A 25,152-nucleotide genomic window follows, 5' to 3' on the forward strand; every position below is an offset into this window, starting at 1 on the left:
TTGCTCAAGGCTAGCACTCTGCCACTTGAGCCACAGCGCCACTTCTGGCCTTTTCTGTGTCTGTGGTGCTGAGGAATCGAACCCAGGGCTTCATGCATGCCAGGCGAGCGAGCACTCTCCCACTAAGCCACATTCTCAGCCTTCTCTCATGGCCTTTCCTGGCCTGGGCTGGCTTTGAACCCCGATCTTCGGGCTCTCAGCCTCCTGAGTAGCTAGGATGGCAGGCGTGAGACTTGCTCTTGTTGCTTTCTGGAAGGCTTTCTTTTTAAAAATACACTGCGTTGAAACCTTGCGACTGTCATCAATCGAGGATGAGAAATATTCGCCCCCGAAGCCACAGTGCTTCCTCCAGCCTCATCCACCAAGCACTGCACACAAGGGCCTAACTCCCGGGAGGGGAAACCAGGAGGTCTAGCATGGGATTCTCAACCAGCAGAGGGTGTGTACTGGGTGCTCCCCACCTGTCGCCTCAGCTCCCCAGGAGGCTGAGATCCGGAGGACCGCGGTTCGAGGCCAGCCCTGGCAAGGAAAGCCCGTGCGACTCCAATGAACCACTCGGAGGCGGGGGGGGGGGCGGAAGAAAAGGCCGCGAGTGGAAGGGACGACAGGCCGCGGCCACGAGCTCGGGGTGTGGATAGGGAGGGAGGGGGAATCCCCCGCGTTGCAGGGGCGTCGGGCGGCCGTGCGCGCATGCGCGGGCGCGGGTCTCCGCGCCGGGTTTGTCCGCCGCGGCTTCCCGTAGCGCTTCCGCCCACGTAGGCTGCGCAGGCGCAGTGGGCTCGCGGCGCACCTGCCGTTGCCGCCGCCGCCGCCGCCGCCCTCGTCGCCGCCGCCGCCGCTTCCGGCCGGGGCGGGACTAGATGGGGGGCCGCCGAGGCCAGTCGTCGCCACCCGGAAGTGAGAGCCGCGGCGGCGGCGACCCCGCCGACCCCCGCCGCGCGACGCCCGTGCGAGCGGCCGGAGGAGGCGCCGCGGCCCGGCGCCCGCAGGCCCGCGCGTAGCGAGGCCGCGCCGTCCGCGCCGGCCCCGCCCGGGCCTCGTCCCCCCCCACCCCATTCCCCCCCCGCCCGGTCCCCACGCGCCCTCGGGACCCCGCGCCGGCACCATGTTCAAGAAACTGAAGCAGAAGATCAGCGAGGAGCAGCAGCAGCTCCAGCAGACGCTCGCCCCCTCTCAGGTACCGCCGCCTCCACCTGACTCCCGCCGGGGAAACTGAGGCAGCTGCTCGAGGGACGAGGAGGGACAGCGAGGGGAAGGCGGACATTCCAGGGTGACCTTTGCCTTCCGTCCCGGGACGCCCGGCCCTCCCTCCTCGGCCAGGTGGTGGGGTCCGTCTGGATCCGTGGCTACTTTTGACCTTTGACCTCCGAGGTCCGCCCCCAGTGCCTCCACACCCACCCCCCCCTCCCGCCCCCCGGACTGTGGCTCGAGGCCCAGTGACTCTTCCCAAGTTTTTCCCTTGGGAGAGTTGCGTTTCACCCTTTATTTCCTCCTCCGGGGGTGTCTGCTTTGCCGGGTGACCTCCGACCTCTGACCTCCCTGCCCTTTGATGCCTGACTCTGGCCAGGAGCCCCAGTGCAAAGGGCTCGGGTGTGGTCTACTTTTTGGGGGGGGAGAGGCGCACCTTGGAGACACCGCCTACCCACCGCCACCGCCAGAGATGGTTGACCGGGATTGAGGGGTGGCCACCTGGGGAAAACAGATCCCCAGCTTCCTTGTGATCGCTGATCTTGGAGTTCTGGAAGAGCCCGGAATCCTCCAGGACTCGGCTCCACCATCGTGGTCTCCTCGTTGGGAACTGCAGGGCTTGGAGCCATGGGGTCCTGAGAAGGATTGGCGGCTGGCCTGCCTCCTGTCATGATTAGTCACTTCGCTCCGTTGATGGGTGGACTGGCATGGACTGGTGCGGGTCACTGCCCTGTTGGCTGCTGTTAGCATGGATTACGGTTTACTTTTTTTTTTTTTTTTAAAAAAAGAAGGCTATCTTGATGTGGGTAACAAGTTCCCAGGAAAAGCGTGTGTGTGTGTGTGTGTGTGTGTGTGTGTGTGTGTTAGGGTTGAAAGAAACATTTCACTGATGCTGGAACAGGGAGGCTGAGGGTTTATCCGTGTCTAGGAAGCTTCTCTGTAGCTCAGCAGCAGATTGAGCACTGGTTTCCTCACTTTTTTGTTTTGGGAGTCTTTGTCTTTGATTCAAGAAATGCTGAGTTTGGACGAATTTTGAATCACTTCTAATGAAAAGAAAAATAAAACTCAGGGCATGTCCCTGAGCTTTTTCCACTCAGGACTTAGCATTTGTGTCACAGAGACACTTTCAGCTTTTTGGTGATTTCTTGGAGCCAAAAATCTCATGGACTTTTCTGCCTGGTGGGCTTCAAACGGAGATCCTCAATTCTCAGCTCCCTGAGTAGCTAGCTAGGATTGCAGGTGTGAGCTCCCAGCCCTCCAGTCCTGTCCTTTTAGACTCCACTATTAAAGATCCAAACATGGAACAGTTTGCTACTCTGGGAAACTAGTTTCTAAGTGTGAACAAACCCTTGGGGAACACACCTGCCTGCAAGCCATAGCACATCATAGCAGCATTTCTCCCTGCTGCTTACCAAGACAGGTGATTTTCTAGTAAGATCGTGTCTTACTATGTTACCTGGTAGTAGTGATCTTTCATGCCTTAGCTGCCTGAGCAGCTGGAACTACAAGCACTCACCACTAGTCGTGGCACGAGATCCTTTTTGAAGCATCGCTTCATTTTTATTTTCGGTGTTGATGCTGAGAAATCTTATCTAGCACCCTCTGCTACTCTTTCCTTTTTGAAGGCTGACACCTTGTATGAAGTTTCATGGCGGCCTTTGAATGCCTTTCTCTACCACGTTCTGGCTGCCCATGAGCCAATTTTAATTTGGAGTTACGTGTTTAATGTCCTATAAACTTTAAGGTAATTTCTTTGACATTTTTCTTGCCTTTGTGTTTTCTCAGAATTTAAGTTAGTTGTATTTTATGCCTTCTGAATGGACTCTTGCTTTTCCCTCTACTTCTTTTTTTTTATTTTATTTTTTACCCTCTGCCAGTTCTGGGACTTGAACTCAGGGCCTGAGCACTGCCCTTGAGCTTCTTTTTGCTCAAGGCTAGCACACTGCCACTTGAGCCACAGTGCCATTTCTGTCTTTCTCTGTGTATGTGGTACTGAGGAATCAAACCCAGGGCCTCATGTATGCTAGGCAAGCACTCTAATACTAGGCTAAACTCCCAACCCCTTTACCTCTTTGTTGTTGTTGTTGTATGTTTGTTTTGTTTTATTTTACCTCTTTTGTATTCTACATTTCTTTTTTTTTTTTTTGGTTGGTCCGGGGCCTTTAACTCAGGATCTGGGCATTGTCCCTGAGCTCTTTTACTCAAGGCTAGCACTCTACCACTTTGAGCCACAAAGCCATTTCTGGTTTTCTGGTGGTTCATTGGAGATAAGTGTCTCAGGGACTTTTTTTGCCTAGACTTTGAACTGCAATCCTTAGATCTCAACCTCCTGAATAGCTAGGGTTATAGGCATGAGCCATCACTGCCCTACTTTTGAGAGCTTAATTCATCTAATTCTTTAACTGAATTTTTTTTTTTTTTTTTTTTTTTTGGCCAGTCCTGGGCCTTGGACTCAGGGCCTGAGTACTGTCCCTGGCTTCTTCCCGCTCAAGGCTAGCACTCTGCCACTTGAGCCACAGCGCCGCTTCTGGCCGTTTTCTGTATATGTGGTGCTGGGGAATCGAACCTAGGGCCTCGTGTATCCGAGGCAGGCACTCTTGCCACTAGGCTATATCCCCAGCCCCTTTAACTGAATTTTTTATTTTGAATATCCTATTCTTAAATTACCCAGGACTGTTTCTTACTATCTTCTGATCTTTCATAGCATTCTTCTTGCTGTATAATAGCACATATCTTTTATTTCTTTAAAGAAATAGGAATTTTTCCCTTTGTTTTCATGGTTTTCTTTTCATCTATGTTTTTTATTTGTTCTAGGTCAATTTTATATTGTTGAGCCTGTCTTTTTATATTGGGTTTTTTTCTTTACATATCAAATTCTCTGGACTATAAAGTCACATTTTCAAGGCTCCTAACATCTGGTGTTATGTGCAGGTGTGTCATAGAGACACATTAGGATTCATTCTAGTTATGGGCTAGAAACTGGTTTTATCATCAAGGGAAACACGAACATATTGTTTACTGTAAGTCTCTTTAAAAAGGTGACTCAGTTTTTTCCAGAAAAGTGTGCAGTTTGAGGGAGGAGTCAGGCATTCTATTCCTAATGTTCTCAAAGCAGGTCTGAAGATGTGGGCTTAAGGGTTTTTTACTGTACACTATGTCACATATCACTTACACCCTCTAAATTTAGCCACACTCTTTGCCTTTCACCCCTATTTCTCTGTGTCATTGCTTTAGATAGTAAACCCATGGTTCTTCAGCGGCTACTATGTTGTGTGTATAATATTTTAGTTTATCTCTTTTTGGTCCTGCCTCTTAACTTCTGCATCTTTACCCCCTTTTGCTTTAGGTCTTAAGACTTGCTTTGATTAGCATAGTAGTCACTTAATAGGGAATTTCCTAGTAAGATGAATATCTCAATTTTGTGGTTTTGTTATCTTTGATTGTGTTGTGCAATGTGAGATTCATTCCTTTTTAATCCCTGTTTTGGGGGTAGTTAAAATTATTGACTGTATTTGACTTACTCTGGATTTAAGAGTCAGTAACTGTGTTTATCAACTTTGTTCTTGCAAAGATAACGTATGATGAAATCACTTTAAGTAAGTTGTGAATCAGGGACTGGGAGAGACCTGTTGAATGACAATACAGGTCGGAAAGTATCTCAAAGGCTGTTGGGTAGGAGCCAGGAGCCAAGAGTGTGGCTCAGTGGTAAGAAGAGTATTGGGCTAGCAAGGGTAAGTCTTGAACTTCAGCACTAATATTGAGTATGGCAATCAAAAACAAAACAAAACCCCAGGAAGGTTCTGTAAAAATCCTAGCTACTTAGGAAACTGAGGTCTAGTTTGATTTCCTAGGCAGGAAAGTCGACATGACTCTTTATCTTCAATTAACCATCAAAAAGCTGGAAGTTGAGTGGTGACTCAATTGCTAGATCACCACCCTTGAATGAAAAGGCTAAAGGACTATCTATCCCCAGGACCTGAAGTCAAGTCCCAGTAGTAGTAGTGTGTGTGTGTGTGTGCACACGCGCGCGCACACACACACACAATACTTGTCTTAGTGGTGTTTCCATGTGAATTATATTACTGTTATTTTCGTTTTTACTGTGAGTCCAAGATAAATCTTGAGAGTCATGTAAAAAAAAAATACTAGGGAAATGGATAAGGGAATTAAAAGACCTTTGTACTAACCTACATCTTAGTCTGTAACCTGAGCAGGCTTCAGATTTTCTGAAAGTCTGATTTTCACATCAGGAAATTGGGGATGACATCTTTCTCTCCTGCTTACCTTTCAGGAGAGGTCTAAGGATCAAAAGTAATGAAATATCTGAAAGCATTTGTCATAGTTGAACATTTTATTTCTTCAACAGTGGCTGTAAGAGAGACTCATGGTACTTCTGGTGTGATCATGCACAGGGCGTGCGTGTGACGTACGTGGGCAAACATTTCCCGAGAAACTAGGGTGGCATCTGAGGACTCTTCATGGGTAATGAAAGCAATGATACAGCCAGGTGCTGGTGGCTCATGCCTGTCATCCTAGCTACTCAGGAGGCTGCGATCTGAGGATCATGGTTCAAACCCAGCCTTGCCAGGAAAGTTCATGAGATTCTTATCTCCAGTTTAATACCAAAAAGCTGGAAGTGGAGATGTGGTTCAAGTAATAGAGCACTGACCTTGAGTGGGAAAGCTAAAGGACAGTGCCCTGAGTTAAAGCCCCAGGTTTGAATATACACACATACAAAAATGACACATAGAAAAAATAGTTCTGTTGAGATGACAAGGCAGTCAAGACTTACTCTTTCGAAAAGTGACTATATTAATTTTCTAATGTTGGTAAGTAATTACAACTTACAACTTGTTTAATGACCCAGTTCACAGTCAGAAGTCTGGAAGGATGAAAGTAGGTTTTTTGCTCATTGTCTTTTTGTGCTAAAGTCAGGTGTTGACCCAGTTCTGTTCTGTTGTCACTCTTGTCAGTGTTGCTTACAGTTGCCCTCTCTGCTTCTGCTGTTTAGAATCTAGAGATTCTAAGGCTAGGCTAGGCTAAGGGAGTATGAGAAAGTTCTAAGTGAAGACTTTTTCCATGTTTTCTTGAGAATAACTTTATTAGCTGGGCTCCTGTGACTCCTTCCTCTAGCTCCTCTGGAGACTGCACCCTAAGGCTCGAAGTTCAGAGCCAGCTTGGGCATCAAAGTCTACGAGACTCTTATCTCTAATAAGATAAGAAAACCCCACATCCTCTCCCACTGAACTAGAAGACTTGGGTCCACTCTAGATGGAGGACTAACTCTTTCTTAGCATCATGTTCTTGCAGCGTTTTGCTTTCTTCAAGTAAGGTAAGACTGCATCGCTGCCCTCTACTCTTACTGTCTAGGCCCATATTTGGAAGGGCTTAGGTTTACCCAGCTCAGCTTTTGTTTTTGTTTCTTTTGCCAGTCCTGGGGCTTGAACTCAGGGCCTGAGCACTGTCCTGGCTTCCTTTTGCTCAAGGCTAGCTAGCACTCTACCACTTGAGCCACAGCGCCACTCAGTCTATGTTGTCATAGATGTGCAGGAGGCTGTCTTGAAGGTTTGGATTTATTTAGACTGTTAGGGTTGCTGTTAGCTCACCTTAGAGTAGACCTCAGAGTTCTTTAAATTTCTTTCTCTTTTTTTTTTTTTTTTGGCCAGTCCTGGGCCTTGGACTCAGGGCCTGAGCACTGTCCCTAGCTTCCTTTTTGCTCAAGGCTAGCACTCTGCCACTTGAGCCACAGCGCCACTTCTGGCCGTTTTCTGTATATGTGGTGCTGGGGAATCGAACCCAGGGCCTCATGTATACGAGGCAGGCACTCTTGCCACTAGGCCATATCCCCAGCCCCCTTTAAATTTCTTTGGAGAGTTTCTAGTGAGGAGTATAGTTTTCAGGTATTTAGACCTCAGTATCTATCTGGGGTAATGCTATTTTACCTTGTATTTCATATAGTACTGGATATTAAAGAAACCTTAAAGGGGAAAACTCAAGAGCCATTGTAAAAAGTGAATTGTCAATATTGAACTCAAAGTTAGTTCTAGATGGTAACAGAATTAGCCTGAGTCTTCTAGTTGGTTATTTTTTATTCTTTTTAAAAATGTGTTTGTTTGTTTTCTTAAACTGATTCATAGGCATGGGTGCGCGGAAAAGAACTGATCAGTAGTGATCAATATAGTCTTCCTAATTTGTATAATGATTTCAAAATTCAGGGACCCACTGCCTCTTCAACACCAACTAGAGCTAGAAGCAGGACATCTTCATTCTCAGAGCAACTGGATGAAGCTGCTGCCCCCAACAGAGAGGTAAGGTTAATAAGTCTCCTAGTATTATTTCTCACAAGAAATTACTCTAAAATGTCATGCCACCGAGGATAACACCACGAGAAATGATTTTGACAGGCCATTGATTCAGTTCCTAGGTTTTAGTAACATCGTCTTTTGTTTGGAACTAGAACTGATGCTTTTGTTTTTCCTTTGTGTGCCTGTATTGGGACTTGAACCCAGGGCCTTGAGCTTTGGCTTAGCGAAAGGCTAACACTGTACTACTTGAGCCACACCTCTACCTCCAGCTATTTGCTGGTTACTCGGAGATAAGAAGATCAGAGTCTCTTGGATTTGTCTGCCTGGCCTGGCTTTGAACTGGGATCCCTCAACTTACACTTTTCTAAAGGGTTTCTCTGAGAACCTTCCTTTCAGAGGATGATATGCTCTTTAATATTGGAAGCTTCTTGGTAAAAGTTGGTCCAGCATAGCATATGAGGAAAATTCTTCTCCTTTCAAACTGGTGAATGGAAGCTGAAAAGTAAGTAGTTCCACATGACTAGTAGGTGGGACTTTTTTCCCCTCAGTACTGGGGCTTGAATTCAGGGCCTGGGAACTGTACTTTAGCTCTTTCACTCAAGGATAGCACACAACTATTTGAACCACAGGTCCACTTCTGGCTTTTTTCTGGTTAGTTGGCGATGAGAGTCTCACAGACTTTTCTGTCCAAGCTGACCTCAGTCCTCAGATCTCAGACTTCTGAGGAGCTAGGATTACAAGCATGAGACACCAGCACCCATCCATATAAACTTTTAAATAAGATACTTAAATTCCACAAAATAACTACAAAGTAAAGCACAACTAGGATTGCAAAACATAAGAATTTTGCTTGGTCCAGACACTGGTGGCTCACACCTCTAATCCTAGCTACTCAGGAGAGTGAGATCTGAAGATTGTAGTTCAAAGCCAGCCAGGGCAGAAAAGTTGTGAGACTCTTATCTCCAATGAGAAGTGGTGCTGTGGTTCAAAGTGGTAGAGTGCTAGCCTTAAGCAAAAGAGCTCAGGAACGTGAGCACCCAGGCCCTAAGTTCAGGCCCCACAACTGACCAGGGAAAAAATAAAATTTTGTTTGGGTTGGAGTAGCATTAAATCTGTGGAGTAGTTTGAAGGAAGTGTCAATGTTATGAATCAAAATTGTGGTAGTTTTTTTTATAAAAATAGTATCATAGTGAGGCTTATAGACATACATTTAAAATGCTATTATTTTATCAGATAGGTTTCTTGGAATGGAGTTAGTCTATGCAAATTTAAAAATTCAAAGACATATCTAGTTGTGCTTTGAAATAATTTTTTTAATTAAAAAAAACTTTTATGGGCTGGGGATATGGCCTAGTGGCAAGAGTGCTCGCCTTGTATACATGAAGCCCTTCCTGGGTTCAGTTCCCCAGCACCACGTATACAGAAAATGGCTAGTAGTGGCGCTGTGGCTCAAGTGGCAGAGTGGCTAGCCTTGAGCAAAAAGAAGCCAGGGACAGTGCTCAGACCCTGAGTCCAAGCCCCAGGACTGGCAAAAAACAAAAACAACAACAACAACTTTTATTTAGTAGATGTTAAGCCTAAAAAGTGTCATAGCATATGTGATAGCTTTCCATTACCTTAACAAATACTTGAGATTATCAACTTACACAGAAGTCTCCTTGGGTTCGTGTTTTTGGAGGTTTCAGTCAGTCAGTTGGCCCTGTTGCTTTTGGGCCTGTGGCAAGACAAATAATACATCATGGCAGGTAGTTCATGGTCGAACAAAGCCTATTTCCCTCATGGCCAGGACATGCCGAAGAGGGAGATCAGTGGTCTGAGCTACAGATACTCACTACAGGGCACACCCCTCACTCTAGCCCTCCACGCCTTAAGATTTCTACCAATTCCTCTGCTGCTAAGTGAGGGACTAATCCTTTTGAACCCTTGGGCTTTGTGGACATTTAAGATCTAAACTATAGCAGTACAGTTTTTTCATTCCAAATTAATGGCATGTGTATTATATATGTATATATGTTTTATAAATGTATATGTAATATATGTATATATATGATCCTTCTCTCCCCCCGCTTCTTTTTTTTTTTTTTTTTTTTTTGTGCTGATCCTGGGTCTTAACCCCAGGGCCTAGGCACTGTTCCTGAGTGTTTTTGTTCAAGGTTAGCACTTTGGAGCTCCATGTGTAGCTTTTCTTTTTAGGTGTTTAATTGGAGATAAAAGTCTCCTGGGCTTTTCTGCTGGAAATGGCTTCAACTGCAGTCCTCAGATCTCTAGAATTACAGATGTGAACCACCAGCACCCAGCAGTCTAAAATATACTTTTGACTTCAAAAGTAATCTAAACTTGGACTTTAACTTGCTTTGCAGTCGATAGAAGTCATGATTGAAAGTATACTTCTGGGCACTGGTGGCTCACACTTGAGATCCTAGCTACTTAGGAGGCTGAGTTCTGATGGTCCTAGTTCCCAGCCAGCTTGGCCAGGAAAGTTGGTAAGACTCTCATCTCCAACTAACCACTAAAACAAACAAAACCCCAGAAAGTGTATGTTGAGTGGTAGAGTGCCAGCCTTGAGCAAAAAAGCTAAGGGACCACACCCAAGGCCTAGAGTTCAGAACCCATTAGGAGTACCAAGAAAAGAGGAGAAGAAAAGAGATAGGAGTTTCTCCTGCCATTAGGATTGCCAGTGGTTTTTTTTTTTGTTGTTGTTACCAGGCCTGCCTGGTTTATTTTATGACCATGACTTCAACTTTCCCCACTTGCACCAGGAGCCAGGGTTGGAGTTGCAGAAAATTTGTCTTCTTTTCTCTTCTGTCTCTTTTCTGCATCTAAAAGGCTGTTTCAGTGTAGCTGTCATTTCCCCCTGCCTGTTTGTTGATTCCTATGCTCCTCTTTTTCTTTCTCCTTGGAATATAGTCCTTCTTTCTCTCTCTCTCTCTTCCCCCTCCCTCCCTCCCTCCCTCCCTCTCTCTCCTCATCTCTCCTGACTGCTCTGATTCATGGAGTCATGGAGGGGGTAATCTACCTTCTTATTTGGAATGTTATTCCTCAAACAATGAGTTGTTGTTTTTTAAATGGAGAACATTTCCTAATTACATTTTTAAAGGTTTTATTGCTACTCTATGGAAACATAATTTGTGCCTGTAACTTAATCTTACATCTTGCAATATTGTTACCCTCATTATTAAGCCCTTTTTAAGATTTAATTTACAACAATTGGTATTTTGGTATGTAGCATGGAAGTCATTCAAAGAAAATTAAGTATAAAAGAATATACCTAATATATCCAAATAAGTAGTGTGATAGAATTTATTCTTAAAACTTACACTTTTCTATTTCAAAAGTTCTGTCTGGGGCTGGTAATGTGGCTTAGTGGTAGAGTGCTTGCCTAGCATGCATGAAGCCCTGGGTTCACTTCCTCCGGACCACATCAATAGAAAAAGCGGGAACTGGTGCTGTGGCTCAAGTGGTGGTAGAGTGCTAGCCTTGAGCAAAAGAAGCTCAGGGACAGCGCTCAGGCCCTGAGTTCAAGCCCCAGGACTGGCAAAAAAAAAAAAAAAAGTTCTGTCTGGGCGTAAGTGGCTCACACCTGTAATCCTAGCTACTTAGGATGCTAAGATCTGGAGATCTAGGTTCAAAGCCAGCTTGGGCTTTCATAAATCCAAAGACTTACCTTTAATTAGTAAGCCAAGAGCTGGAACTGGAGACATGGCTCAAGTGGTAGAGAGCCAGCCATGAGTGGAAAAGCCAGGTGAGAGTGCAAGGCCCTACGTTCAAGTCCCTGTACTGACACACACACACACATATACAAGTTTCTTCTATGCATACTCAAGAAATAATTTTGGGGGCTGGGGATATGGCCTAGTGGCAAGAGCGCTTGCCTTGTATACATGAAGCCCTGGGTTCAATTCCCCAGCAGCACATATATAGAAAATGGCCAGAAGTGGCGCTGTGGCTCAAGTGGTAGAGTGCTAGCCTTGAGCAAAAAGAAGCCAGGGACAGTGCTCAAGCCCTGAGTTCAAGGCCCAGGACTGGCCAAAAAAAAAAAAAAAAAGAAATAATTTTGCATGTGAGTACAAATATATGTGTGTGTGTGTATGTTTGTGTCTGTGTATTTGGGCATATTTGATCCTCTGTAAACACTACAGCCTTTTTGAGTACATAAAAGATGAAGTTGGACTGTGGGTGTGACACAAGCAGTAGAATGGTTGGCCCTGAATTCAGTCCTCAGTACTGCAAAAAGAAAAAGGGGGTGGTGAGAAGGCTGGCTCTATATTTATGAATGTTATTACAAGACTGTATTCTTTACGTTGTTTTTTTTTTTTTTTTTTTTTTTTTTTTGGCCAGTCCTGGGGCTTGGACTCAGGGCCTGAGCACTGTCCCTGGCTTCTTCTTGCTCAAGGCTAGCACTCTGCCACTTGAGCCACAGCACCACTTCTGGCCATTTTCTGTATATGTGGTGCTGGGGAATCGAACCCAGGGCCTCATGTATATGAGGCAGGCACTCTTGTCACCAGGCCATATCCCCAGCCCTTCTTTACGTTTTTTAAGCCCACTTTGCTCAGGTAATATTGACATCCAAAAAGCTGTATATATCTCATATGTACAACTAAGTAAATTTGGGATTTAAGTATATACAGTGGAGCTATCACTTCCCAAACTTTCCTTTTGTGTCCATTATTGTGGTGACAATTATTTATGGCTAAGAAGGTTTCACACAAGTTGTCCCTTTATAAACAATTTAAGTACACAGTACAACACTGACAGCTGTCAGCATTATACTTTATTAAAGAGCCCCAGAACTTATTTATCTTACACCACTGAAACCTTCCATTTTGTGTTATGTATACTGGTAGGAAATTTTATTTCAAATGTCTAGGCATGATGTGCACTGTAGTACTGGTTGCTATATTGTTTGTATTCCAGTTAGCAATTTGTCAGTTGTATCTCGAAATCCAAACCAATCAGTTTGTCTCTTATCACTGATTATTTCTAGCAACTTGGTATTCCAATGGTGGGGAGAGGTAGTGATGATAATGATGATGATGGCGATTATAATGTAGTGTTACACAGTGAGAACACATTTCGACATGCCATGATGATTTGTATTTCATCCTTCGTTTTATTTTTGTACCTCTGCTGGTTACACTGAATGAGACAGCTACTAGCTGGGATGATAGCAGAGCCTGCTTTTCTCTCTGAATATACTATCTTTGCTTTGGATTCCTCCAAACAGCCTAAAACACAGAGTGACAGTGTGGTGAGTCCTTCCATGACTTTTCTGCACTCCCTTTGTAGGACAGCAACAATAACGTGGCGACTGTACAACCAAATTTTCACCTTGCTAGTCACTTACCCCTTTCTCTAAAGTGTCTTTCTAATGGCCTCTTGCTAACCCTACTATCAGAGCCAGTGGCTGAGTTCTGGTGTCTGCTTACTGACAACTTTGTAACAGCAGCATAATAACACAATAGCAGCAACACGGTAACAGTTCGCACTAATGCAGGCCAGGGTCACTGGGTCAAACCTCTTCAGATTTCTCCCTCAGGAATGTTTGCCCATTCACTGAATAAAAAAGAAAGGTGTATATTGTTTGAGATCTCTTTTTTGCTATTGGTAGGGAGTCAAGACTATTTTGAAATGTGACTTATCTTTTGGGAGAAAGAATTCGTTGTTATACAAATTCATAAATTTATGGATTCTCTGGCATTACTAGTAAGAAATAATTGCATTGTACTTTGCAACTATTAGTTTTCTGAGTGTCAGACACCTGAAAGAAATGTTATTTTTATCTGAATGGATTCACATAGTTTTGAACTGTGTGTAAAATTTTTACATAGGAAAATTAGACATTTTCCTCTTTAAAATATCAGGTCGATTTGTAATTAGCAAGGTAAAATTTAGAAATGTTTACCCAGTAAGGATAGCTTTCCATGTTAGAGTAGCAGTGAATGGAACTGGGCCAGGCGCTGGCGGCTCATGCCTGTAATCCCAGGTACTCAGGAGGCTGAGATCTGAGGACTGTGGTTCAAAGTCAGCAGGGCAGGAAACTCCATGAGGCTCTTACCTCCACTGAACCACCAGAAAACTAGAAGTGGCGCTGTGGCTCAAAGTGGTAGAGCACTAGCCTTGATCAAAAGAAGCTCAGGGACAGCGACCAGGCCCTGAGTTCATGCTCTAAAGCCCCATGACTGACAGAAGAGAGAGAGAGAGAGAGAGAGAGAGAGAGAGAGAGAGAGAGAGAGAGAGAGAGAGAGAGAGAGAGAAGAATGGAACTAGTGATTGGGTAGCTAGTGGTAAAAGTTCTATACTTTATGTCATCAGTGAACATTTAGCATGCCTATATGGCCAACTCATTTCTGAACTTGGTTTCAGAGAAGGAAGTTTCTTAGGGTAATAATGGAGTATTAAGAGATATATTAAATTACTGTGAGAAACTGGTTTGTCATTGGCTCTGGCTACAAGTAATACGACATTGTTTCCAAACTGATTGGGGAGTGAATCAGGGGTCTCAGTCAGAGAAAGCTTAGCAGTTTACTTTAAAAACAAAGAAGGCTGGGAATATGGCTAGCATGCATAAAGCCCTAGGTTCGATTCCTCAGTACCGCTTACACAGAAAAAGCCAGAAGTGGCGCTGTGGCTCAAGTGGTAGAGTGCTAGCCTTGAGCAAAAGCAGCTCAGGGATAGCACCCAGTCCCTGAGTTCAAGCTCCAGGACTGGCAAAACAAAAAACCACAAAGAAGGGCCTGGTGTTGATAGCTCACACCTGTCATCCTAGACACTCAGGAGCCTTAAGTTCTTAGTATTGAGGTTCAAAGCCAGCCCAGGCAGAAGTCCATGATACTCTTATCTCCAGTTAAGCACAAAAATGAAGCTGTGGCTCAAGTGGTAGATAACCAGCCTTGAGCAAAAGGCTAAGGGGCAGTGCCCCAGGCCCCAAGTTCAAGCCTCAGAACCAGCAAAAGAAAGAAAAGAACTTCTTACATGCCAAGCTCTTGTAAGTATAAAACATAAAATTCATTTGAATCTAGTATCTGTTTTTTTTTTTAATGTTACAAATGTAAAAGTGGAGGGCTCTTTGAAAGTAAATTTCAGAGCTAGGCATGGTGGTACACACCTGTAATCCCAGCTACTTGTTACTTCAGAGGCTGAATGAGTCAAGAAGAGCCTCAGTTCAAGGCTGGCTTAGGCAAAGTTAGCTGGACTCTAATATCAAATAACAAAATACAAAATAAACAAGAAAGGAAGGAAGAAGGTAGATAGGGAAAGGAAGGCATGGGAGGGAAGGGAGAGAGAGAGGGAAGGAGGAGGGAGGGAAACAGGAAGGAAGGAAGGAAGAAAGGAAGGGAGGAAGGGAGGGAGGGAGGGAGGGAGGGAGGGAGGGAAGATGGGGAAGGAAACCTTTAGTAAACCAAACATCTTTTCTTAGCACATTTAAATTTCATATTTGTCTGATAAAATCTTTTCTCCTCATGTGATGAAAGTATAGAATAGTCTATGTCATCATAAAAATTTAGTGAGACACAATTCTAAGGCCTTGAGTTTTTGCTGTATCCTTAGTGCCTGGCTTGGCTTGGCATTCAAGAAACTGATTATAGAAAGATTGAAGATGATGTTCTTAAAGACAAGGTGGGTGGGAGAGCCTGTGTGTACTGTCAAATACATATTACAACCTTTTTTTCCCCCTTATTACCAAAGAATTGGTGACTTTGAATATTGCCATGTTTTTGAGCTAGCACCATAGACATCTCTTGAGAAAAAGCCTTTAAAAGGAAATGATTACCTAAAAACTTAGTAAGCATTTATCAATAGCTTACTAATACAACAGATATTAGGTGCTGAGCATCAAACTTAACATGTAGAACTGTAGTCTTCTAAGACTTTATACTTTAATGTGGGAACAAACCGGAATTGAAGTTTTACAAGAGGAAACACACACCTAGAGAATGCATTTGTCTTGTAGGTGAGCCACATGCAGCAGTACAAGTGAATTTGAAAAGGGGCCAGGTCCTTTTGTGGTTCAAGTTTATAATCCTAGCTACTCAGGAGGCTGAGATCTAAGGATTTTGGCTCAAAGCCAACCCAGAAAAGAAAGTCCCTGAGACTCTTCAGTTAATAACCAAAAAGCCAAAGTAAAGCGATGGCTCCAATCTTGAGCAAAAAAAAAGCTAAGGGACAGCACCCAGTCCTGAGTTCAAGTCCCAATATCAACATACATGCACACTAAAAAGATACATTGTTTATAACTTAAGCCCATTCATTTAAATGGAGTGTGATTCTGTAGGAGGGAACAATCAACATTGCTTCTGTTTTAGATAGTTTCCTCTTTGAATTTTGCTGATTGAATCCCTGAGGAATTTTATCATGGGGAGAAAGTTGGGACACATTGGGAAAGAAGCTGTGAGTACTTGAAATAAGTTTTGCTGTGTACTAATCTTTGCTATTTGGTTTCACATACTACAGCAAAATGGGTTTTCTAAATCGCCATACTAATTTTTCCTTGCATGAAGACATTCTAATAAGTGTGCAGTTACTAATTGTGTTCGATCGATGAAAGTATGTTATAGGTCCTGATACTTACTTTTGGAAAATATCCCTTTATGACATTTCTTTCTTTTTCTTAGAATGCATCCACCCATGCTGCGAAGTCCTCAGACAGTGTTCATAGAAGTGAACCATCCACTCTACAGGTTTGTCACTAATGGTACTTAAAAAAAAAAAAAATCCTTTCAGAGTGTAGGCCCATCTGTTATTGTTACATTTCAGCATGCACTCAAACACTGATGTTCAAATATGTGATACTGTATGTCTAATAAATATGGATTTGTTTATGGTTTCTTGGGAAAATTTTACCTTCCTTTCTTTATTTCTTTCCTTATTTATTTTTGTGCTGGTACTAGGGCTTGAACTCAAGGCCTTGCATTTTTCCTTAAATTTTTTTCAGTTTTTTTCTTATTTATAAAATTAATGGCAATGACAGTGAAAACTTTTAAAATGGTGAAAAAAACACCATTTTACTGATTTTTCTCTTGCAGTGTGTATTATCAATCTGAAACATGTTACATTCTTATTTGATTATTTTTTTTTGGCCAGTCCTGGGGCTTGAACTCAGGGCCTGAGCACTGTCCCTGGCTCCTTTTGCTCAAGGCTAGCACTCTGCCACTTGAGCCACAGCGCCACTTCTGGCCTTTTCTGTGTATGTGGTGCTGAAGAATCGAACCCAGGGCTTCATGCGAGGCAAGCACGCTACCACTAAACCACCTTCCCAGCCCAGGTACATTCTTATTTGAAAGAGTGTGGAAAAACTGAATCAAAATTAGAAATTGAAATCTAACAGTATCACAATTTAGTGATACAGAACAGTACGTATGCTTATTATCCAAATCCACTCAGCTCCCCAGCCTAGACACAGAAGTTGCTAGCATCTCAGCTCCCTCTGACTCCCTTCTGGTCCCTTCTTCATCCTCCAAGGGCAGCCCCATTCATCTTCTAACACCACAGGGTTAGTTTTTTGGAACTTTTTTTTTTTTTTTTTTTTTTTTTGGCCATCCCTGGGCCTTGGACTCAGGTCCTGAGCACTGTCCCTGGCTTCTTCCCGCTCAAGGCTAGCACTCTGTCACTTGAGCTGCAGCGCCACTTCTGGCCATTTTCTGTATATGTGGTGCTGGGGAATCGAACCAAGGACTTCATGTATACGAGGCAAGCGCTCTTGCCACTAGGCCATATCCCCAGCCCTGGAACATTTTGTAAATGGAATCAAAAGCAGGCACTTTTGCTAAGTCTGGATGATCTTGCTCGATGCTCTTCTGAGATGGATCTGTGCTGCTGTTTGTGGTTGTAAGTCATTCACTCTCACTGGTGAATGAGAGAGCTCTATAGTATTTCACTGGTGGACATGACTTTGTTTCACCTGCTCTTGGCTTCAATGGTGGTTTTGAGTTTGTCTTGAATAGTGACTTTGATCATCTTTACACAATTCTATTGGTGTAACCTGGGAATAAAATTTGCCAATGTCAGAGAGGGTGCTTGTGTTCAGTTTTAGTAAATGCTGACAGCTCTTCAACATGGAAACATGGTGTGTTTTCCATAGTTTTATTTTCAGCCATCCTAGTGGATGTGGAAGGTACCCTTTGCTGGCTTTAGTTTGTATTTAAAGCAGGGTGCTGGCTGGCTACCTCTTAGGAAGCTTTAACACCTGCAGGATTGAGGTTCAAAGCCAGCCCAGGTTTGACAAATCCAAAGAAACTCCATCTCCAATTAATCAGCAAAGTGCTGGACTGGTGGAATGGCTCAAATGGTAGAGCACCAGTCAAGAGCAAAGAAAGCCAAGGGAGATTATGAAGCTCCAGGTTTAATTAAGCTCTGGTAACAGCACAAAAATAAATAAATAAGATGGAGAAAAAGGGGAAGATTGAATGTCAGGCAATATTTATTTGAGTATATACCTCAGGCCAATCTTGATTTTTACCTAGTTCACATGCCCTTAATTGATTTCTTTTTTAATTTTTATTTTTTGGTGCCAATCGTGGGGCTTGAACTCAGAGCCTAGGTACTGTCCTTGAGCTTCTTTTGCTCAAGGCAAGCACTCTGCCACTTGAGCCACATTCCACTTCCAGCTTTTTCTGAGCAGTATGTTTCAGAGTCTTACGCCTTCTCCTGCCTGGGCTGGCTTGGAAGCACAGTTGTCAGATCTCAGCCTCCTGAGTAGCTAGAACAACCCAGGTGAGCCACCAGTGCCCAGCTACAGATTACTTTTTTACAAGTCCCCGAAGAAGAGAGAGAGCGCTCTTGTTATTGTCATTTTGTATAGGTAGATACAGTGTCACAGCAGTGTAAGTAACTTGATCAAAGCTGTTTAGCCTGGGATGACAGGTGTGAGCCACCAGTTTTAAGAGCTAAGAGGCCACAGTCAATAGTTTATGAGGCCCATCCTGGCTCTACAGCTACTTAGGAGGCTGAGAGCTGAGGATCATGGTTTGAAGCCAGTCCAGGCAGGAAAAGCCCAAGACTCTTATCTCCAATTAACCACCCAAAAAACAGAAGTGGAGGTGTGGTTCAAGTGCTAGAGAGCCAGCAGTGAACAGCAAAAGTGAAGTAACAGTGTGAGGACCTGAGTTCTAGTCCCAGTCTCAGCATATATGCACACAAAAAGAATTTACCCAATGGCTGTCTTCTCTCCCTCCCTCTCTCTCTCTCTCTCTCTCTCTCTCTCCCTCAAAAAACAATGTTTTATAGGCAGTGTCAGCAGTTGAATTTGTTGTGTGTGTGTGTGTGTGTTTGAACTCACTTCTTCTGTTGGATTTTGGTTACAGTCAGGTGACACTCAGACTTTCGCTCAGAAACTCCAGCTTCGAGTGCCTTCCATGGAATCTTTGTTTCGAAGTCCTGTAAAGGAATCTCTCTTTCGATCTTCTAAAGAGTCACTGATACGTACATCTTCTCGCGAGTCCCTCAATCAGCTTGACCTGGAATATTCTGTGGCCTCCTTTGATTCACCTTCTGATATGGAGAGCGAGGCCGAAGATTCGAATTTCGACAGTGTCAACAAAGAACAGTTGATTCAGCGATTGCGAAGACTGGAGCGAAGTTTAAATAGCTATAGAGGAAAGTATTCTGAGGTAGGAACATGCCCCTTTGTCTTGTACCAAAACATTTTGCCTCTGGCCGGCTGGTCTCTCATTTATAGGAGAGAGAAGATAAATCAGTTTCATTTCTGTAAATCAATTGCCTAAACCACTGATCTTTTCCAGCATCTAGTTGAAAATTTTCCATGACATAGAGAGCCTTTGATAAGTTTCACTCCTGTAAATCAATTGCCTAAACCACTGATCTGTTCCAGCATCTAGTTGAAAATTTTCCATGACATAGAGAGCCTTTGACAAAACACAGGGTGTAAGGTTTTAGAGACTATGGCCTACAGTCTTCTACTTTTTTTTTTTTTTTAATATCCCTTTGCCATTCTTTTTTTTTTTTTTTTTGCCAGTCCTGGGCCTTGGACTCAGGGCCTGAGCACTGTCCCTGGCTTCTTTTTGCTCAAGGCTAGCACTCTGCCACTTGAGCCACAGCGCCGCTTCTGGCCATTTTCTGTATATGTGGTGCTGGGGAATCGAACCTAGGGCCTCGTGTATCCGAGGCAGGCACTCTTGCCACTAGGCCATATCCCCAGTCCCCCCTTTGCCATTCTTAATTCCCTGTTTTCAAGGTTACGTGGATAGACAAATAGAGACTAGAATACCCCCAAATCAAGTTCTTTTGTCAACCAAATTCTTATTACTCATGGAAGTTAATTTTTAGTAGTCTTTTTTTTTTGGCTAGTCCTGGGGGCTAGAACTCAAGTCCTGAGCACTGTCCCTGGCTTCTTTTTGCTCAAAGCTAACACTCTACCACTTGAGCCATAGCACTACTTCTGGCTTTTTCTGTGTATATGTGGTGCTGAGGAATCGAACCCAGGGCCTCGTGTATACAAGGCAAGCACTCTACCACTAGGCCATATTCACAGCCCCAGCTTTCAGTAGTCTTAATTGGTTCTTTCTAATTGATCTTGTGTTTAAACTTTTTGTCTTTTTTTTTTTTTGGAGGTGTGTGTGTGTGTGTGTGTGTGTGTGTGCGTGTGCCAGAATAGAGACTTGAACTCATAGACTTTCCCGCCTGAGCTGATTTAGAACTTTAATCCTCAGATCCCAGCCTCCTGAGTAGCTAGGACTATAGGCGTGAGCCACTGGCCCTCTGCCCAACCACCTTCTTATTTTTTTCTTAAATTGTTATGTACTTTCTGGTCTTAAGATTAAAAAGCAAAGGAGAATCATAGTCTTGAGCACAAGTTTGCTTTCCATAGTCTGAAGTCTGTTAGTAGTCTCATCTTCCACTGCTTTTTTGCCTTTTGATTCATGATATCAACAGCTTTCCAAGGAACATGGCAAGCTGTATAATAGAAATTGTTTCCTCTATATTTAACCTTATTCCTTAGTGACCACTCTCACTAAGAGTAATCCCCTGGAGCTGTATGTTTAATCTTCATGTGTGTCATGCTTATAGTTTCCAAAAATACTGTTAATCTATACTGTCATCAAGTTAGGCTAGAATGTTTAATTCTGTTTAGGTTAAGGGTTTGTTTAGGACTCCAAATGCCAAGTTTCTACCACTTGGTTATAAATTTCTTTCTTTTTTTTTTTTGCCAGTCCTGGGCCTTGGACTCAGGGCCTGAGCACTGTCCCTGGCTTCTTTTTGCTCAAGGCTAGCACTCTGCCACTTGAGTCACAGCGCCACTTCTGGCCGTTTTCTGTATATGTGGTGCTGGGGAATCGAACCCAGGGCCTCATGTATACGAGGCAAGCTCTCTTGCCACTAGGCCATATCCCCAGCCCCTTGGTTATAAATTTCTATCTTCAAAATTTTACAGAGCCAGTGTCATAGGTTCTATAACCAGAATCTTAAGGGATTAATTATATGCTCTCTCGGAGCTAAGGGGGAAAAAAAAAAGAAATCAACCAGAGAGTGCTTCTAAACAGATTTCTGTCTCTCTAAACTGTTTTCCTCAATTGTTAGACTGATGTGGGGCCCCAGAATTTCTTTTTCTAGCAAACACCCCATTGATTCTGTTGTTAATCCAGGCTGTGATATAAGATGGGTTGTCCTCCTGCCTTTAGGCAATTGACTATCACCTCAACATTTGAATTAGGTAGTAAAATCCGGAGAAATGTGCCTAAAGTGAATTTATTAAAATTAATATCTTACCATCAAATTACATTTTGTCTTTTTTTTTTTTTTGCCATTCCTGGGGCTTGGACTCAGGGCCTGAGCACTGTCTCTGGCTTCTTTTTGCTCAAGGCTAGCGCTCTGCCACTTGAGCCACAGTACCACTTCTGGCGGTTTTCTGTATATGTGGTGCTGGGGAATTAATTGAACTCAGGCTTCATGTATATGAGGCAAGCACTCTTACCACAAGGCCATAACCCAAGCCCCACATTTTATCTTTTATAACTAATATTTTGTGTGTTATTTAATTTTACCCTGTGTATCTGGTTGGGTTTAGTGGTCTATAAAGGAGTCTGATAATTTTTGGCATTTTTTTAAGAGGTGTTTTGTTTTTTTTCCAGAGCTGAGGACCGAACTCGGGGCCTTGTGCTTGCTAGGCAAGGCGCTCTTCCGCTGAGCTAAATCCCCAGCCCCAGTTTTTGGCATTTTTTGAGTGTCTCTTTTAATTTTATTTTCTTTGAGTATTTATACAAAGATGTTTCAACTGAATAAATCAGTTTATAAATACAATGCATCTTGATGTTTTTTCCCAACACCACAATCATTACCCTGAAGTAATTTATTATTTTCTATGACAGGATGGTTTAGCTAAAAGAATAATTAAATTGCACTTGTTGAGAAATGACTAATGTTATTGGTGTATTTGTTGTAGCTTGTGTCAGCTTACCAGACTCTTCAGAGAGAGAAGAAAAAGCTACAAGTAAGTGGAAGTGGTATACTGGCTATTTTTGAGTCATGCATAAATTTAAATTTAGAAAAGGTCTTTTAGTGAGAGGCTGCTAATTCTTCTAAAATTATTCCTCTGATCATGCTGTTAGCCCACTTCACCACTACTGGAAAATGTGATAGTCAGTAGAAGACCCTAGAGGTTTTTCATGGTTATTTAGGGAGGAATTTTTTTTTGAGGTACAGATCCCTGTAATGGTCAGGAGTTTCAAATTTAAGACCTACTTTCTTCTTTTCAATTTATTTCCATGTTTTCCCAGTAATTCAGTCTTCAAATTTCTTCCCTGTTTAGTTTGTTTTGTTTTGTTTTTGTTGCCAGTCCTGGGGCGTGGACTCAGGGCCTAAGCACTGTCCCTGGCTTCTTTTTGCTCAAGGCTAGCAATCTACCTCTTGAGCCACAGCGCCACTTCCAGCTTTTTTCTATATCTATGTGGTGCTGAGGAATCGAACCCAGGGCCTCATGTATACGAGGTGAGTACTTTACCACTAGGCCAAATTCCCAGCCCTCTTCCCTGTTTAGTAGTAAAGTGTCACACAGCTTTCTTGGTTTTGGGTCTTTTCTTTTTGCCAGTACTGGGGCTTGAACTTAGGGCCTGAGCTCTCTCCCTGACTTCTTTTTGCTCAAGGCTAGCACTCTACTACTTAAGCCACAGGGCCACTTCTGGCTTTTTCTATAATGTGGTGCTAAAGAATCGGCTTCATGTATGTGAGGTAAGCACTCCACTACTAGTCCATATTCCCAGCCCTCTTTTTTCTCTTTATCTTATTCAATACTTGCTAGTCGCTCTTCAGAGCAAGATACTTCATTTGTGTATTTGGCATTTGTGCTGTAGCCTTACATTAAACAACAAAAATCTCTAGGGAATTTTATTGTCTATCCAGTGTACAAACAGTATTAAATACTTTGAAGGAAAATAGACCAATCAAATACAGTTTACCACCACCCAGCTCTAGCTTTTTAAGTATGTTTAAGTTATTGGACAGGTGCTATACCAAAAACAAACAAACAAACAAACCTCCTTACAAACTATGAAACAATATATTAACTTCTATAAAGTAAAATACAACACCAATATCTTGCCACACATTTCGCTGAATTGTTAACATGTATATCTATAATTGAAAGTGAGGTGGTTTTTTTTTCAACCTTCTATTTGTTTCCTTTTATTTTCTCAGTAGATATCTCTGATGTTTTCTAAAGCCCTTTATTTCTATGTCAAGGTCTTGGCAAACATTATGTTCTAGAAAGAACAGTTCTTGGGAGACTACTGCTTGTCTAGCTCTTAAGTATTTGAGGATAAGAAACTACATCTACTAGATGACCCCTTTTCTTTCTCTTTCCCTCCTTGTCTCTCTCTGTCTCTCTATCTCTCTCAGTTCTTTTGTGCCTGTACTAAGGCTTGAACTCAGGGCCCGGGCTCTGTCCCCTAGCTTTTTTACTCAAGGCTACTCTACCATTTGAGCCATACCTCCACGTCCAGCTTTTTGCCATTAGAGTCTCACAGATTTTTCTGCCTGATCTGGCTTCAAAGCATCTCAGTCTCCTGAGTAGCTAGGGTTACAGCTGTGAGCCATCAGCACCCAGCTTGCACTATTTGTTTTTAAGATAGGTTCTTGCTTCTTGCCTGGGCTTGAGCCTGGACCACATTGTACCTATTTTAGGCTTTCCATCACAGCTGGATTATAGGCATACATCATCTCACCCAACTTCTGTTGAGATGAAGTCTCACAGACTTCTACCTTGCCTGGCTACCTTGATCTTCTCATTTGCAGCCTCCTAAGTAGCTAGAAGTGAGCATAAGGCACATGTGCCAAACTATTAACAAAAATCTCATCATGGTCATGTCCTTTACATTTTCAGTCCTGGCCTTTAAAACTGCCTCTTCTTTGAATAAGTAGTTGTAATTTTTTTTTTTTTTTTTTTTTTTTTTTTTTTGCCAGTTCTGGGCCTTGGACTCAGGGCCTGAGCACCGTCCCTGGCTTCTTTTTTCTCAAGGCTAGCACTCTACCACTTAAGCCACAGCGCCACTTCTGGCCATTTTCTATATATGTGGTGCTGGGGAATCGAACCCAGGGCTTCGTGTATACGAGGCAAGCGCTCTTGCCACTAGGCCATATTACCAGCCCCCTAGTTGTAGTTTTTTTTTTTGGCCAGTCCTGGGACTTGAACTCTGGGCCTGAGCACTGTCCCTGGCTTCTTTTTGCTCAAGGCCAGCACTCTGCCACTTGAGCCACAGCGCCATTTCTGGCCATTTTCTGTATATGTGGTGCTGGGGAATCGAACCCAGGGCCTCATGTATATAAGGCAGGCACTCTTGCCACTAGGCCATATCCCCAGCCCTAGTTGTAATATTTTAAAAAGTTTTTATTGTTGGTTTTTGTATGCTGTGTCATGCATATCTTTAACCGGCTTATTCTTGTGTTGTTTCCATTGAAGGGTATATTAAGTCAGAGTCAAGACAAAGCGCTTCGGAGAATTGGAGAATTAAGAGAGGTAAGTTGTAATGATTAATACTTGCAGACAGTAATTTATCCTCTTACATTTATCAAAGTTATTGGACCTGCTAAATTAGTTTCATATCCACATTGTTATAGGAACATTCAGCCAGCCTTAGAGTTTTTGTGGGCTTTTCCTAAGATAACCACACAAATTAGTTCTTACAGTTTTTGTTTGTTTTTTTTCTATGATAGAGGTTATCTTAAAGTTAATGAAATAAATATGTCTTGCTTTGCCAGGTGTTGTTAGCTCATACCTGTCATCCTAGCTACTCAAGAGGCTGAGATCTGAGGATAATGGTTCAAAGCTAGCTTGGGCAAGAAAATCCCTGTGAGACTCTTATGTTCAAGCCCCACCATTGACTCCCCCCCCAAAAAAAAATATACATATATGTCTTACATTGCAACAGATTATGTTCAACTGTGTGAACAGTCATTGGCAACTTTCAAGAATAAACCCTCTGAGCAGTTAAGTTTGTTTGTGACAGTCCTGGAGCTTGAACTCAGGGGCTAGGCACTATCCTGGCCGTTTTTTGTTTCTTTTTTCTCAAGGCTACCACTCTGCCACTTGAGCCACATCTCCACTTCTGCCTTTTTGGTGTTTAGTTGGAGAGAAGAGTCTCATGGATTTTTCTGCCCCAGCTGGGTTCAAACGGCATTCCTCAGATGCCTCCTGAGTAGCTAGGACGAC

At 43.2% G+C, this 25,152-nt stretch overlaps 1 protein-coding gene across 6 annotated transcripts in view; it reads left to right on the forward strand.

Moving 5' to 3' along the window:
• The first annotated feature begins 819 nt into the window (after nt 1-819).
• Nucleotides 820-25,152, forward strand: part of Golga4 (golgin A4) — a 71,746-nt gene continuing 47,413 nt past the window's right edge. For 3 of the 6 annotated variants that reach the window (XM_048334736.1, XM_048334737.1, XM_048334738.1), the window contains exons 1-7: nt 820-1,177; nt 7,404-7,496; nt 12,646-12,744; nt 16,109-16,174; nt 18,797-19,102; nt 21,892-21,939; nt 24,403-24,459. In XM_048334736.1, coding sequence (XP_048190693.1) covers nt 1,106-1,177; nt 7,404-7,496; nt 12,646-12,744; nt 16,109-16,174; nt 18,797-19,102; nt 21,892-21,939; nt 24,403-24,459 — 741 coding nt within the window. In that variant the 5' untranslated portion in view covers nt 820-1,105. Of the gene's footprint in view, nt 1,178-7,403; nt 7,497-12,645; nt 12,745-15,799; nt 15,885-16,108; nt 16,175-18,796; nt 19,103-21,891; nt 21,940-24,402; nt 24,460-25,152 lie in introns of those variants that run through there. The other 3 variants (XM_048334739.1, XM_048334742.1, XM_048334740.1) reach the window with 2 other exon arrangements.

Source organism: Perognathus longimembris, chromosome 26, assembly GCF_023159225.1.
Source record: "Perognathus longimembris pacificus isolate PPM17 chromosome 26, ASM2315922v1, whole genome shotgun sequence".
Classification (NCBI taxonomy): Eukaryota; Metazoa; Chordata; class Mammalia; order Rodentia; family Heteromyidae; genus Perognathus; species Perognathus longimembris.